Source organism: Anolis sagrei, chromosome X (assembly GCF_037176765.1).
Source record: "Anolis sagrei isolate rAnoSag1 chromosome X, rAnoSag1.mat, whole genome shotgun sequence".
Taxonomy (NCBI): domain Eukaryota; kingdom Metazoa; phylum Chordata; class Lepidosauria; order Squamata; family Dactyloidae; genus Anolis; species Anolis sagrei.
The window spans coordinates 42,797,375-42,813,326 of record NC_090034.1 but is presented as its reverse complement, the minus strand read 5'-3'; the positions used below and the strand labels follow the sequence as shown (position 1 = coordinate 42,813,326).

General features: G+C 41.7%; 1 protein-coding gene across 1 annotated transcript in view; it reads right to left on the bottom strand.

Annotated features, from left to right (window-relative positions):
- The window catches only part of FBXW8 (F-box and WD repeat domain containing 8), a 122,674-nt gene that overhangs the window by 23,783 nt on the left and 82,939 nt on the right, over nt 1–15,952 (bottom strand). The window contains exons 6-7 of the mRNA XM_060785774.2: nt 15,006–15,202; nt 14,204–14,413 (exon numbers count right to left, since the gene is read on the bottom strand). Coding sequence (XP_060641757.2) covers nt 14,204–14,413; nt 15,006–15,202 — 407 coding nt within the window. The remainder of the gene's footprint in view (nt 1–14,203; nt 14,414–15,005; nt 15,203–15,952) is intronic.

Here is a 15,952-nt window from a genome sequence, read left to right as displayed (position 1 = left end):
ACTGTGGCCCTGAACTCACTGGGTGACCTTGGGCAATTCACTCTCTCTCAGCCTCAGATGAATACAAAGACAAATCCCCTTTGAATAAATCTTGACAAGACAACTCTGTGATAGGGTTACCTTAGAGTCGCCCTATGTCTGAAACGACTTGAAGGCACACAACAAGAACAAACTATAATCTGGCCTCCCCACAGTCCAGGGGTCCGTGATCTGGCTATTTAAAAGGTTTGACGGACCGTGCTGTAAATGGTCTCTTCTTTCCATAAAGCCACATCCTGCTTTTGTCCTCAGTGTAGTGCCCACTTGATCCTAAACAAACTACTAAAAAGATAAGAAGCCTTGACAGAACACAAGGTGAGGAGCAATGATTGGGACCCTGCATCTGAAAAAGAAGGCACACAGCACAGCAGCCTTCCGCTGTAGCTGTTTTCAAAGAAATAGCTGTGTTAGTCTATTGCAGTATAAAAAGAGGGAGTCATTGAGAAATGGAATCTAGCAACTCCTGGTTCATATTTTTAGCTGCATGAATATCAATCCACTTCCTCAGATACAGTAACAGAGTGATATTAAAGCCTCAGATAATTAAGCACACAGTGAGACAGAACGGGCAAAGGCCATGCTTTGCATCTTTCAGGGTCCTATGACAGTCCACCCCACTCCAACAACTGTATAAACGTGCTTTAGAACCTGAGGACAATATGACATTGTCTTTGCATCTGAGGAAGAGCATTGATATTTACGAATGTTCATGCCAACTGATAAGCCAGATAGTTTTAATGTGGTGTTTTATGTCTCTGTTTTAACCATGTTGTACCCCGCCTCAAGCCACAGAGAGAGGTGGGTAATATAATCACTGAGTTGGAAGTGGCCTTGTGGGTCATCTAGTCCAATCCCATTCTGCCAAGAAGCAGGAAAAGTGCATCAAAGCACCCAGACAAATAGCCATCCAGCCTCTGTTTAAAAGCCTCCAAAGAAGGAGCCTCCACCACACTCCGGAGAAGAGTTCCACTGCTGAACAGCTCTTACAGTCACAAAGGTCTTCCTAATGTTCAGGTGGAATCTTCTTTCCTGTAGTTTGAAGCTATTGTTCTGTATACTAGTCTCCAGGGCAGCACAAAAGAAGCTTGCTCTCTCCTCCCTATACTTCCCCTAACATATTCATACATGGTCACCATGTCTCCTCTCAGCCTTCTCTTCTGCAGGCTAAACATGCCCAGCTCTTGAAGCCGCTCCTCATAGGGCTTGTTCTCCAGTCCTGGGATCATTTTAGTCGTCATCCTCTGGACACAATACAGCTTGTCGACATTTCCCTTAGATTGCGGTCCCCCGATTTGGACACAGTGTGATTCCAGGTGTGGTCTGGCCAAGGCGGAATAGAGGGGTAGCATGACTTCCCTGGAGCTAGACACTATACTCCTATTGCTGCAGGCCAAAATCCCATTGGCTTTTTTGCCGCTGCATGACATTGTTGGCTCATGTTTAACTTGCTGTCCACAAGGACTCCAAGGTCTTTTTTCACGCGTACTGCTGTCAAGCCAGGCATCATCCCCCATTCTGTCTCTTTGCATTTCCTTTTTTCTGCCTAAGTGGAGTATCTTGCATTTGTCCCTGTTGAACTTCATTTTGTTAGTTTTGGCCAATCATCTCTCTAATCTGATAAGGTTGTTATGAATTCTGCTCCTGTCTTCTGGAGTATTGGCTCTCCCTCCAATATGTCATCTGCAAACTTGATGATCATGCCTTCATCTAAGTCATTAATAAAGATGTTGAACAGAATCGGGCCCAGGATGGAACCCTGCTTCTGGCACTCCACTAGTCACTTCTTTCCAGGATGAAGAGGAAGCATTGGGGAGAATCACCCATTGGGTTTGTTCACTTAACGATGACGACGACGACGATGATGATGTTGATCATCATCATCATCATGGGATTAAGCTAGGTGTAATCATCTTAACCAATCTGGTTGATGATGATGATGATGATGATGATAATTTTAATAATTCTAGACACTTGGGAAGTGTCCAACATGTGATCCAATACAACAAACAGCATAGTGTTTGCTGTGTACTATCTTGTTGTGTTTCAAATAATAATAACTTTATTTATACCCCGCCCCATCTCCCTGAGGGTAGTTGGAGCAGCTTACAACAGTGCAAATAACACAATAATCAAAATAAAACGATGATAATAAAACAGTAAACCAATAACCATTTTAAATAGGATCAACACAAGTAACTAAACAATCCATAAAAGTGAAAAAGTAAATATATTAAATTAACAACAGGCATCATCCTTGAAAACCAGACTTATATGGTATAAAACAATTAAGTTAAGTGCTGGATTTTAAAAAGACCATTTTCTCCACCAGATATGGATCAACTCATAACTTATTTGATCAGTCAATTTTTAAAGGAAGTTCTAAAGAAGTACCGTATTAACTCAAGTCTAACGCACCATCGAATCTAATGCTCACCTCAATTTTTAAAACCGTAAAAAAGTATTTGCTGCCAAACGGAATGTGCAACAACAAAAGTCTCGCTCTTTGTAATTTAGAATGCCAAAGCTTCAATCAATGGAAAGGAAAACTTTGGATGCACTTAAATGCTTTAGAATGGATTCACTTTAATTGCCTTGGTTCAATGTTATGGAGTCATGGGGGCTGTAGTTTTGCAAGGTCCTGAGTCTTCTCTGCTAAAGAATTCTGATGCCTCACCAAACTACAAATCCCTGGATTGCACAGCATTGAACTGTGGCCATTAAATGAGAGATGGCGTCCCTCAAATAGGAGCTCCAGGGGCTCCTGAAGCAGCTTTCCTTTTGACTTTGGCTCGGCACTAAGATTACCATATTATGCGAATATTATGCAAATCTAATTTTGGAGAAGTAATTTAGCCCATAAAATGGTGAGCAATAAATGTGAGTAAATAGGGTACTCCTCTTTTACTCAAAAGTAACTGAGGAAGCCAGGTCCCCTTCAGCTCTAGAATCATGGGCCGTGCCAGCAGCAGACTCTACTAAGCCCAAATGCCAAAGAACGCTGCGTTTTCCAATTTACAGTTCTCACCATTCCAAAACCCAAAGTTAACTGGACCCAGGTTGAGCGAGATCTCCCTGAACAATGAATAATTCAAGATGCCTGAAATGTCTTAAGACGGCCTTCGCCGTGACGTTGAGTTAAAGACCTCCGAGATTCGGAGGGACGGAACGCCGCCTCCATTTCACAGGCAATTCTTTCCATGTTACAAGTCCCACAACGACCTTTATCGTCTCACCCCCTTATTCACTCTTTTAATAAGGATGAGCAAATGGGACTTCATTTTCTCTGGTTGCTAAGAGAGAGCAAGCTCAATTATTTATGCCCCCACTCTTTCTCTCTCTTTTTTTTACATGAAATACATTAGCCTAATGCTATCATTTCACAATGGAAGTTGGGAGCATTGTGACCTTTGGCAGATGTGGAGTGGGGAAGGCTTGAAAGGCAAAAAGAAAGGAATGGACTCAATTTAGGGCATAAAGAGCAACCTAGTCAGCATGGCATTATCCAAATTGGGCACAGGAAAATTTTTACAGAGCGTTTTGTAGCCCTTAGCATTGATGATGTTCAGAACAAACAAACAAACCTGTCGATTTCAGTTCCTCTCAGTTTATAATTTTCTCTCACCTTAAGCTTGTTTGATCTCATCTCTGCATCCGTTTGTAAGGGTTTCATTTAAGCAACCAACATCAAAATTCACAGATATCTTTGCCTAATATACGGGTTATCCCAAAATTAGCAGAATTAAAGATCCCAAAATGAGAGAAATGTCATGAAATTACAGGAGAAACTTTAAAGTGAAGTTTGCAACACTATGCTTTAACAATATGCATAATACATTACTATGCAATCCCATAAAATTATAATTTAAGATGAAATGTATAACTCTGATGAAATCATTTATTACTACATTGATTCTTCAATATCAATGTATTTACTAGGCCTTCAAACAATCATTGTATCTACTAATAGCTGTTAAAGGGTGTATACATTTTTGGGAAACCTTGTACACTTTTTTGTACAAGTTTGCCAAATATATTCAATTTCTGCAATCAGTCTTTTTTTAACAGAATGCTACTTTGGGCACTTTAATATAGACATATTTGTACCCAGGGCCCCCTGGTGGCGCAGCGGGTTAAACCATGGAGCTGCTGACCTTGCTGACCGAAAGGTCAGCAGTTCAAATCTGGGGAGCAGGGTGAACTCCCACTGTTAAGCCCAGCTTCTGCCAACTTAGCAGTTCAAAAACATGCAAATGTGAGTAGATCAACTGGTACCGCTTCTACAGGATGGTAACAGCACTCCATGCAGCCATGCTGGCCACACGACCTAGGAGGTGTCTATGGACAACGCCAGTTCTTCGGCTTAGACATGGAGATGAGCACCATCCCCCAGAGTCGGACACAACTAGACTTAATGTCAAGTAGAAACATTTACCTTTACTTTTTGTGCCTACTTAGAATAATACAATCACAGAATCATTGAGTTGGAAGAGACCTCATGGGCCATCCAGTCCAACCCCCTGCCAAGAAGCAGGAAAATCGCATTCAAAGCACCCCTCACATATACACTTTTCTATGTGTACATATGAGCGAGAGAGTACACTTCTTCGTTTTATTCAGACAACTGGATCAAAAGATTCTAAAGAGGGAAAATACCAAAAGATAATAGCTTTCTGGTTCAAAGAAGAGGAAGCTTAGTAAGTTCTTATTGAAAGGAAAACAAAAAGGGACAACAGTGGATAGGGAAAGGCACTGCGATCCCAATTTGTTAGCTGAAATTGAGCAAATCAAGTAATGAAAAGAAGGGAAATGGAATTGGTAACCAAGAATGCAACCCATTGATAGGATTGAGCTCCATGAAACAAAACCCTTTATTTAAAGCACTGTTAATGTGTTGTCCCAAAAACAAAAAAACAAAAAAAAACCAGTGTCAAAACGCAAATGAAACTCAACAAGCAAATTGGAACAATTGGCCCGAGCAGCTCAGCCACAAAAGTGAACCAAAGGTCAACAAAGGAACAATTCTAAGTGGTCGAAAAGGTACGATCAAGTAGGGACTAGGGGCCTGCCCTTGACAAGGACATTTTTAAGACCCCCAAAGTTCCTTTTATTTCTCCTAGAATTGGTACACAAAAAGAGAATTCTCCAAGTGCTTTATTTCAAGTCCCCCGTTTTCTTAAGCACAGTAATTAAGCACCGTGCTGTGGACATCAAAACCTGCATACCGAACAATGTGTTTCTCAGCACAGATCTCAAGAGCTCATGAGATATGCCACTGTCATCATATGGAATGGTGTTTAGTAATGTTTAATGTTTTATCAGGGGAGGGTCAATTTGATGCTTTATACTTTTTTTTAATTGATGGCATTAAATTGTTGCCAACACTGTGAACTGCCCTGAGTCCCCTTTGGGGTTGAGAAGGGCGGTATACAAATACCGCAAATAAATAAATACACCCCTCCTCAGGAGATCAGCTAAAATCAAAGCACTGTCATTTTTGCAAGAGCACTAGAAAAAATGTTTTCATCTGCCACTTTAAACTCTAGATTTCTTTAAAGACAGGCAGTACCCGAGTTACAAATATCTGACTTACAAACAACTCCCAGTTAAAGACCGGGGTGAGACAACAGGAAGTGAGAGAAATTGGTTCCTAGGGAGGGAAATTCACTCTTGGAAGAGCTATCACAGGGAAAGGAGGTCTCCAATGAAGCCTTCTCACCACAGCATACCACATTTTTCAAAATCCAATTATCATAGGGACAGAAAGCGAGGGGAAATCTTCTTAACAGGAGCACAGACAGCGAAAGAAACACCACAGTAGTGTTCACCCTTCCCTATGTTGTGCTATCCAAAGCCTAGATAGATAGATAAAGTTACACTTTAAAATGTACCTGTTCCAACTTACATACAAATTCAACTTAAGAACAAACCTACAGAACCCATCTTGTTCATAACTTGGGGACTGCCTGTACTAGTCATTACACTACTCTAGCTTCCAACATCCTTCATGAATTGTGGGCACCACAATTCAAGGATAAGGACAAACTCGAATGTGCTCAGAGGAAAAGAGATCAAAATGATCAAAGTTTTAGAAACCGAGTCCTCTTAGGAGTGGGTGAGGGAGCTGGGGATGTTCTACTTGGGGAAAAGGTGGCTGATAAGGGAAATATGAGCCATGTTTTGATAATGGAAAGGATGCCACATTGAGGAGGGGATAAGCTTGTTTTCTGCTTCTCTTTAGACTAGACTACAATGGAGCCATGGATTCAAACTGCAAGAAAAGAGATTCCACCCAAACATTAGGAAGAACTTCCTGAGCAGTTCAACACTGGAATATGTTGCCTTTAGAGTCCAGTAGAATCTCCTTCTCTGGACGTTTTGAAGCAGAGGATGGCTGCCCATCTATCCAGAGTGCTTTGACTAAGTGTTCCTACATGGCAGAGGGTTGGAATGGATGGCCCTTGGGGTCTCTTCCAACTCTATGATAATGCTCATGATGCACTAGGAACAGCCATAGTTCCTCGCAAATATTCAATTCATACCACAAATAGAGGATGTGCCATGGTGGTGACTAGAAGGCATGGTTCCATAAATATGACAACTGCTTATTCCTTTCATCTGGGGAAGCAGGGCAGTAACAAATACCCCTATTAGCTGGATAACAAATTACAGATGAGCTAAGGTTTAGAAGATGTGCGGGAGGAGGAGTGGCAGAAACTGAGAAAAAAGAGTATACTACACAGAAGAGGGAGCTTTCAAGGTGGGGAAGGGGTGTGGGGGGGGGGGAGGGAGGGGAGAGACATACAGCAGTTAATATGCATGAATAATGGATGTTTGATTTAAAAGCGGTTTACTCCAATATGATGTAATTTTTTTGACAACCAGCCAGACAGGCTCCCTTGTAGCCCCTTTCCTGGGGAGGTCAATGGTATAGCGTAGCGAATGTGGTCTCATCAGGAATCATGGGGAAAATGGGGTTTCATACCATTCCAAAGGTGACTTTCTACTGGCACACAACTACATCCCTGTATGCATGCTGAGCTGACCCTGCAGTATGCTCAACGGGACAACCTAAAACAAGAGCCCAGTTCCCATCTTCATAGTCAACAGTGCAAAATAAAATAAATCACAGACTATCTAGCCTTGCCATATAAACCACTGGCGGATACATCTGAAAAAAACCCAAAGAACGAAAAAGGTTTTTTTGTTTCCTTTCAAGTTTGTGTTTGAAGAGATTTAAAGCCATCATCCCCAGGCCGCCATTGCCAAGGAGAGCCAGACATGGCCCAGACACAGCGTTGGCCAGGCATTAGCTGCCAAGGCACCTGCAACCCCGGCTGTTTCTGCCCCTGGACCTTTCCTCCAAGTGGCCCTGCCAAGGAGGGAGGGTGGCCAAGCCCAATGAGGTTGCGACGTGGACAGATGTCTGCTGGAGGCAGCAGGGAGGTCACCAAAACCGTTTAACCTGTGGACAAAGAAAAACAGGGGAAGGAGCCGTTGCCCAGTCACGTGACAGTTGCCTTCTCACCAGGGAAGGGCGGAGAAAGGTAAGGAAGCAAAGAATAAAACAGAATGCCCTCCCCTCCTTGGGTGAATTCAGCTCTTTTTACTGTGTGCACAGTTTCCTGGAGCAGTGCAGAAAACAAAGGGTCGCAACATTTCGTAAAATCAAGAACCACAGAAACCAAAAACACATGACACTAAAATTAAAACTGAAGATGACGCTTTAAACAACACAAGGTGTATATGCCTGGTGTTGCTCGGGTGTCGTTGGGACTGCTGCCTGACTACTTTCTCCCTTCTCCAGCTTTGAGTGGGCCTACCTCACAATGTCTTCATGGTTACTCTCTTTGGGCAGGCTCTCTCTGTGGTTCATTGATTCCTTCCTCCATTTCCCATATACACCTGCTCTCTCCCTCTCTCTTTTCTTCCTTGCTTTCCTTCTTCCCTTACTTTCCCTCATATACCTTCCTGTATACACCTTCCCCCTCTTATTTCTTTCCTTTCTCTTCCTTCCTGCCCCCTTGTTTTTTTCTTTCCCCTCCTTTCCTTTTCCCTTCTTTCTCTTTCATTCCTTCCATCCCGATACCTTTCCCCCTTTCCTTTCTCTTCCTTCTTTCCCTCTTTTTTCTTTCTTTCCCTCCTTCTCTTCTCCCCTTTTTCTTCCCTTCTTTCTCTTTCTCTTTCTATCCTTCCTTCCTTCCTTCTCCCCCCTACCCTTTCCCCTTTCCTTCCTCTTCCATCTTTCCCTCTTTTTTCTTTCTTCCCCTCTTTCTCTTCCTTCTTCTTTCTTTTTCCTTCCCTTCTTTCTCTTTATTTCCTTCCCACCCCTCATACTTTCCCTGCTTTCTTTTCCTTTCACTTCCTTCACACCATTTTCTTTCTTTCCCCCTTCTTCCCTTCATCTCATACACATGTCACCTAGCAAGAGTCAATCAACTTTGCTTCCTTTTCCCAGGCACATGATAGACGTCCACCTCACCTAGCGACAGCCAATGTGCTTTGTTCCTTTTCTTTCCCCAAGCTTTGGGGCCAAAAGGGGTGGTTGTTTTAGTCCCAACCCCTCAAATATTTTAAGTTAGATAATGAAAGGTCTATATGCCAAGTTTGGTCCAGATTCATCAAGCCATGGAGGAATCTTTGTGATACAAATTAACAAACATATGTACATGCATACATACTGTATATACTTGAGTATAAGCCTAGTTTATCAGCCCTTTTTTAGGCTGAAAAAGCCCCCCCCCCTTTAGTCAAATCAAGGTTATTCATTATTTTACTCTGTTATTATTATTTTTATTACATTTATTATTTTACTCTCTTATTATTCTTACATTTAGCATCTTACTCTATTATTATTACATTTATATTTTACTTTATTATTATTATTACATGTATTATTTTACTCTATTATTGTTATTATTACATTTATTATTTTACTCTACTATTACTGTTATAATTACATTTCCATTATTTTACCCTATTATTATTATTATTATTATTGAATTTATTATTTTACTCTATTATTATTGGAAGGATATGTAAGCACATTTACATGGAAGGTTAGAATAATGGATTAATAGTTGGGCAGTCTTATCTTAAATTACAGTTTTATGTAAATATTCAAAAACATTTAACTTACTGATGCCTCAATTAATGTAATTGTATTGATGTCTATTTTTATTTTGAAATTGACCAGTAGCTGCTGCATTTCCCACCCTCAGGTTATACTCGAATCAATATGTTTTCTCAGGTTTTTGTGGTAAAATTGGGTGCCTCGGCTTATATTCAGGTGAACTTATACTCAAGTATATAGTGCATACTTTTATATATACAGATAGATTAAAAGCACAATGAAACAGAACTCTTCATTGCCATTCTCAAACAATAAGGCAAAATAAGTCTTACCTCCCTAAGGAAGCAGTTACGGAAACCAACAGGAAGAGCAGAAAACTGATGCAAGACCAGCACAACATATTCTACAAAACATACCCCAGAAAAAGAAGGGCTAATTCCAATTTGGAGTATATCCAATTATCATGCTAAGACACTGGTATGAAGTACAGTTATATTGTGGTTACTGAAGTAGATGTGTTCCTGGGCATTAGCTTTTTAATAGCAAGTTTGCCTGTATTTCTGACAAATTAGTTCCATTAATACCAATGCAAGAAAGTAAGTCCAAAGAGGAGCCAAAGTACAGCAACTATACCACATCCTCAGCAAATTCCCAAGAATTTAAACTTCCTTTTTGAAGACATTGTCAACAAGAATATTTTTAAAATACAAATGACCGAAGGTAAAAAAAAACCCAGCTGATTACTTTTTGCTGTTATGTACTGGCTTTTAATTTAATTACCCAATGCCAAATTTAACTCAAGGAAGCCAATTTTTAGTCAACAAGACAAACATTATGAAGCATACTTATTATTTGTAAGTTGGTGAGCTAATCTTACAGGGAAGAAAATAATAAAATTATGAGCGGTACCTTTTGAAGTTCTAAAATATGGCACTGAGATACGTTTTGATACGATGCAAATGCTTTTAATGCATACTTAAAACTGGCCACTGGTTAAAAGGCAAGTTAGCCAGCTAAAAAATCTTTGATCCGTTATAAGAAGGATGTACAATTTAAATCACACAGAAGAATCAAAACACCTACTAGTCTAGATAAATGTATCCAGTTTGTCCAATACTTTCTTGCCAGTATGGTACAGAATCTTGGCCCCAAAAGTACAAAATGAAACATGATGGCGGGACGGATGGAGGATCCCATCCCACTGAAACGGGGCCAAAAGGCACCGATACATCTTCAACAGCAATCTAGAGATAGATCATCGACTTCTGACCAGAGTAATCAACCAATGCAAAGTCCCTTCACGTCTAGGGAATAATTATCATAGTAGACATTAGTAATTAGTTTCCGGCGTGATGTCAGCCGGTGCGGCAACGCCAAGCAAGTGAGCGCCCTTGTCAAACACATCCCAGCCGTCTGGGCTCCTTCAGCCCCATCTCCCTGATTAGAAAACACACTGATCCATGGCTCACTGATCCACTACTCCAAACACACAGAGCAGAGTTTTGGGAAGCCTCTTTGTTCCAGGTGGATTGAGGACATAAAGACTTCAATCTTGTACAGCAGAAGTGGGTAGAGGCAAGGGAGGGCTACGCCTTTTTGATTCATCATTCAATATCATAAACAAAATAGTGAACTAGATTCCCAGTGGTACGTTAAGAGGGATGCCCTCTAGATCAGAGGTATCAAATTCCTTTTCATCAAGGGCCACATCCAACTTATGGCTGCCTTCAACGGGCCATAACATCCATAGAATCCATAGATACAGAGGGCCAACTATAGTTTTTTTTTACATGGTGTCTTGTGCTCTTTAGTTTTTACCCAGTTTGTGTCCTCAGATGTTATTAAACGGCAACTCCCAACCCTTTTGGTTATCTGTCATGTAAACTGGGGATAATGGGAATTGCAAACCCAACAGCATGTTTATTTACAGATTTGGTTGGGAGAATCACTGTGTCTATGCCTTCTAGTTGCCTGTTGCAACTGGATGAATTTCTTAGGGTTTTTTTTTGGCAAGGAACTACAGGAAAGGAGATTCCACCTGAACATTAGGAAGAATTTCCTGACTGTGAGAGCTGTTCAGCAGTGGAATTCTCTCCCCAGAGTGTGGTGGAGCCCTCTTCTTTGGAGGTTTTTAAGTAGAGGCTGGATGGCCATATGTCAGGGGTGCTTTGAATGTGATTTTCCTGCTTCTTGGCAGGAGGTTGGACTTGATGTCCCATGAGGTCTCTTCCAACTCTACGATTCTATGATTCTAAGGAATCCTCATCAGAGCATTGGCCAGTTCCTTTCTTCGAAATAGAGTCTATAGCACTGGGCTTTATTTGGCAGTCTCCCTTCCAAGTACTAATCTGGGCTGATGCTGCTCAGCTTCTAAGATCAAACAGTATCTGGTGCCTTAAGGTATTTAGCCCTGAGAGAATTGTCACCCATCACTAGTAATCATCCAGTGTCAAGCTGCCCCTCTCTGTCTAAGTATCTTTTGTTTATTACTACTGAACTTCATTTTGTTTCTTCTGATCCAGTTCTCTAACCTGTTACGGTCATCTGATGCTGTCTTCTGAGATATTCATTACCCCTCACAGTTCGATGCTATCTGAAAATTGGATGAACAGGCCCTCTGTCTTCATCCAGATTGGGGACAAATAAGAGCAGAAAAAAAATATAACATAGATTGCACCAGTTTTTTCTCACAAGCTTCTGAACGTTTCCAGTTGCCAAGAAGTTCTGAATAAAGTCATCTAAGTTGCAACTGATAGCCCAGTGCTCCTAAGATCTACTTTAAGCACTTTCAAAGGGAAGGGATGTCGGTTTGCTAAATGAAGGAAAATAGTTCCCCCTAGAGGCCTTCCACTGCAGAGAAAGGTCTGCTTCCCTTCAAGGCTTCTGATGCCTGCTTCTGTGGGCCATCTATATTATGGTGGAATCACCCCAAGACTTAATAACTGTATCATCTGCCTCAGTTAAGTAGCAGTCACAGCTCAGGAAAACACCCAACTGCATTTCCAAAGCGAATTTTTTGCAAAACCAACCAAGTGAATTATCTCAAGCTTCTGAGGAACACCAAGAAAGCAGACATTATCTGTAACACATGCAACTAAGCAAGAAGGATCAGGCTAACACAAAGATGGGCAACTGCAGTCAACTCATGGCCATTAAGGGCCACTTTTAAGTATCTAATCAAATGCTTATCTTTTTTGGCTAAATGACCTCCCCAAAACTAAGGTGCGCATGAGATTTGCATAATATGGCAGTCTTAGTGCTGAGCCAAAGCAAAAGGGAAAGCTGCTTCAGGAGCACTTGGAGCGCCTATTTGAGAGACATCACCTCTCATTTAATGGCCATGGGTTAATGCTATGGGATACTGGGATTTGTAGTTTGGTGAGGCATCAGCATTCTTTGGCAAAGAAGGCTCAAGACCTTGTAAAACTACAGCCCCCGTTACTCCATAACATTGATCCGGGGACAGTAAAAATGGATACATTCTACAGAATAGATGCACTCCAAGATTTTATTTTCCATTGCTGAAAGCTCTGGTGTCCAAACACTTTCGTTTTTAAAGAAGGAATTCTAAGCCGACAGCAGCTGTAATGGCCAAATTATGAAGAGTGCTGTGAATGACATTCGACAGCAAATACTTTTCTTGGTTTCAAGGTTCTGAAAATTATGGGGCACATTACATTTCGTGGCACATTAGACAAGAGTAAATACAGTATATCTAATTTGGGGTTGTGTGCCTTCAAGTGGTTTCCAAATGATGGTGACTCTATTATTGCTTTTTCTTGGTATGATTTCTTCATGGGGGGTTGCCTTTGCATTCCTGAGAAGGGTGAGAGAGTGTGACTCACCCAAGGTCACCCAATGGGTTTGCATGGCTGAATGGAGTAGTCAAACCCTGGTCTCCAAAGTTGTCACTATACCTTCTCTCTCTCTCTCTTTTGCTTTTATTGTTCTTATTTAATCTTACTGTAATAGGGAGTGAATGTAATACATTTTGATTAGAGATGCAAATTTCTAAAAGTTCGATATTTGGAGATATTTGGAGTTTACCTGTCCAAACATATATCCCGCTATGAACCATTGCGAAGTTTAAGATTGGCAGGGGAGGCCCTGCTCTTGGTTCCAACCATCCTTGCAAACACGACCTGTGTGGACGAGAGACAGGGCCTTCTCAGTGGTGGCCCCTCACCTGTGGAACTCTCTTCCCACTTACATCAGATTGGCCCCTCCCTCCTATCCTTTAGAAAGAAACTCAAAATCTGGTTATGGGACCAAGCATTCAAACAGTAGAGGTAGCAATTTAGAATGAGACCCAATTTGTATGAACGACAATGGACTGACCCAGACTATGATTTTAAACCTGCGTGATTTTAAACAAATGTTTTAGTAATTCAATGCCTTAATGAATTGTTTTAATTGCTATTATTATTTATTACTGTTGTTGGCACTGAATGAATGCCTGTTGTGAAGCCGCCCTGAGTCCCCCTCCGGGGGTGAGGATGGGATACAAATATGCGGAATCAATCAATCAATCAATTGATCGAGACATAACAGCGCTCTAGGCAGTAGCCTGGGGATTTCATTTTTTTAAAAAAATCCATACTCCAGGAAAGAAAGCCCGACTGCTCACTGAAGGGAAGGATATTAGAGGCAAAGATGAAGTACTTTGGCTACACAATGAGAAGACAGGAAAGCTTGGAGAAGACGATGATGCTGGGGGAAATGGAAGGAAAAAGGAAGAGGGGCCAACCAAGGGCAAGATTGATGGATGTTATCCTTGAAGTGATTGAAGGAGCTGGAGGTGGTGCTCTGGCATGGACTGGTCCATGAGGTCACAAAGAGTCACAAGTGACTGAACAAATAAACAACAACAACAACAACAACAACAACAACAACAAGGCAATGAATAAATACATCCCTATCCCAGGCCAAGCAGGACTGTAAAAATTATGGAGGTTAAAATTGTGAAGTTATTGCCACATAGAATCAATAAAACAAGAACTGCAGTCAAGATGGAAAGTCAAATGTGCACCGATAACCATACATCTATCTTAACACACAAGAGTTGTTCCAGTTGGTACCAAAATGCTTACGCACCTTGTTGGTCTCATTGATCAACCAGCCAAAACCTTTCACTCCAAAGGCCACCTCATTGGCTGAGACATCCAGGCAGGTGACAGGCTGGCCATAGACGGAATGCAACACTTTGGCGGGTTCTCCTGCCTTCAGAAGATAGACATCCTCTTCGGCAGTTGCCACCATCACTGGGCGGCCCATGACGCAGGGCACCAGGCAGAGGGACTGGACCTGCAAGGATTCCGATGGGTTCAAAGATGACCACAATGCCAACTTTCAGTCTTACTTTCTATTCTCTGCTTGCTTTCTCTTTCCAGAGACACACATAACTTGGTCTGGTGAATGTTTTGTCTGATGCCTTGGCCTATATCAGAGGTAGACATCATGCAACCTTCTAGCAGATGTGGGTTTACCCCTCAGGGACAGACTGGAACCTCTGCAAAAGATTGCCACCCAAGTCCCATTCCAGAAGGTTTGATTTGTTTTCATGTAGGCACTGGTAGTATTTCTAAGACGGAGAAAATTATGCCAATAACTTTTTTTTTAAGAAAAGGAAGTCTAAAACAGATTCTGCTTCATGTCATCACATGTGTTCTGGGTTTTATGGAATATTCTTCATTCGATATCCACAAAGACTTCAGTTGACATGGGCTCCCTCAAAAGACATTGCCATTGCCAAATGGGGTAGGCAAACTAGTATCCTCCTGGATTCTGACTACAAATCCTATCACACCTGCACCCTGCAAGTTCTGCCTGATGGTTACAGCAGTTGTACTTCAAGACATCTAGTTGCCCATCAATGAGGTAAATGGTGAGTTCTCACCAGCTTCTGGATTTCGACTTCTGCGATGGTCTCCCAGTATCCCATGTCATTCGCCCCTTCCACTCTGACCTGGAAGGCTGATGCCGTTGCTACCGTTGCCCTGTCAGTTGAGAGAGCCAGCGCTTGGATCTTCTGGTTGTGCTGGTAGTGATGAATGGGCTCAGAACGCAACATCAAACTCCACACTTTAATCGACCCTGCAAACCAATAAGACAGACGTTGAGGAAGACAATACTGCAGTTGTAATGTTAATTAACACAACATTATTTTGATTTTCATTTTCATTTTATCAAAGTCTAAACACTGACTTTTGACTCTCACAGGGGTGCCTGGATCTCAGCAACTCCAACCAATTTACCGAACAAAGGAGACAATTGCATTGGAATGAATGACACCTCTGGCTACCGACTGCGGCCTGGAAGGAATCAGTGGATCAACAAAGTGTGGGGAGGGGAAAATTCCTCATCTGGACCACAGCTCCCCTCTAATAGCTGCTATTTCTAAAATAAGACAAACCCAAGGAAGATGATGGTTAAGACAGGACATAGTGAGAACTACATTCACTACCTTCTGTAACCTGATAATAAGAAACACAGAGAGCGTCTATAACAAGTGTGTCATCACTTTATGCTTGTATTCAAAAAGGCCATTCGATCCATGGGGGGAGAATCCGTGGTTACAGAAAGAGGGCCAAGGATTTTACAAATTTACTTGGGAGACATAATGGTAATTATCTTATTACTTAAAAGGTAAATAATGGCCAGACCCATTTTGAGGGGGGGGGGGCGATAAAACACAAAACAGCAGCTGCCTACCCAGGCATAATAAAAGTAGTTAATACATTGCAAGAGACCAAAAAGAGGGGATGAGAGACAGGGCCTTCTCTGTGGCGGCCCCTCCGCTGTGGAATTCCCTGCCTAGGGATATTAGATCAGCCCCCTCCCTCC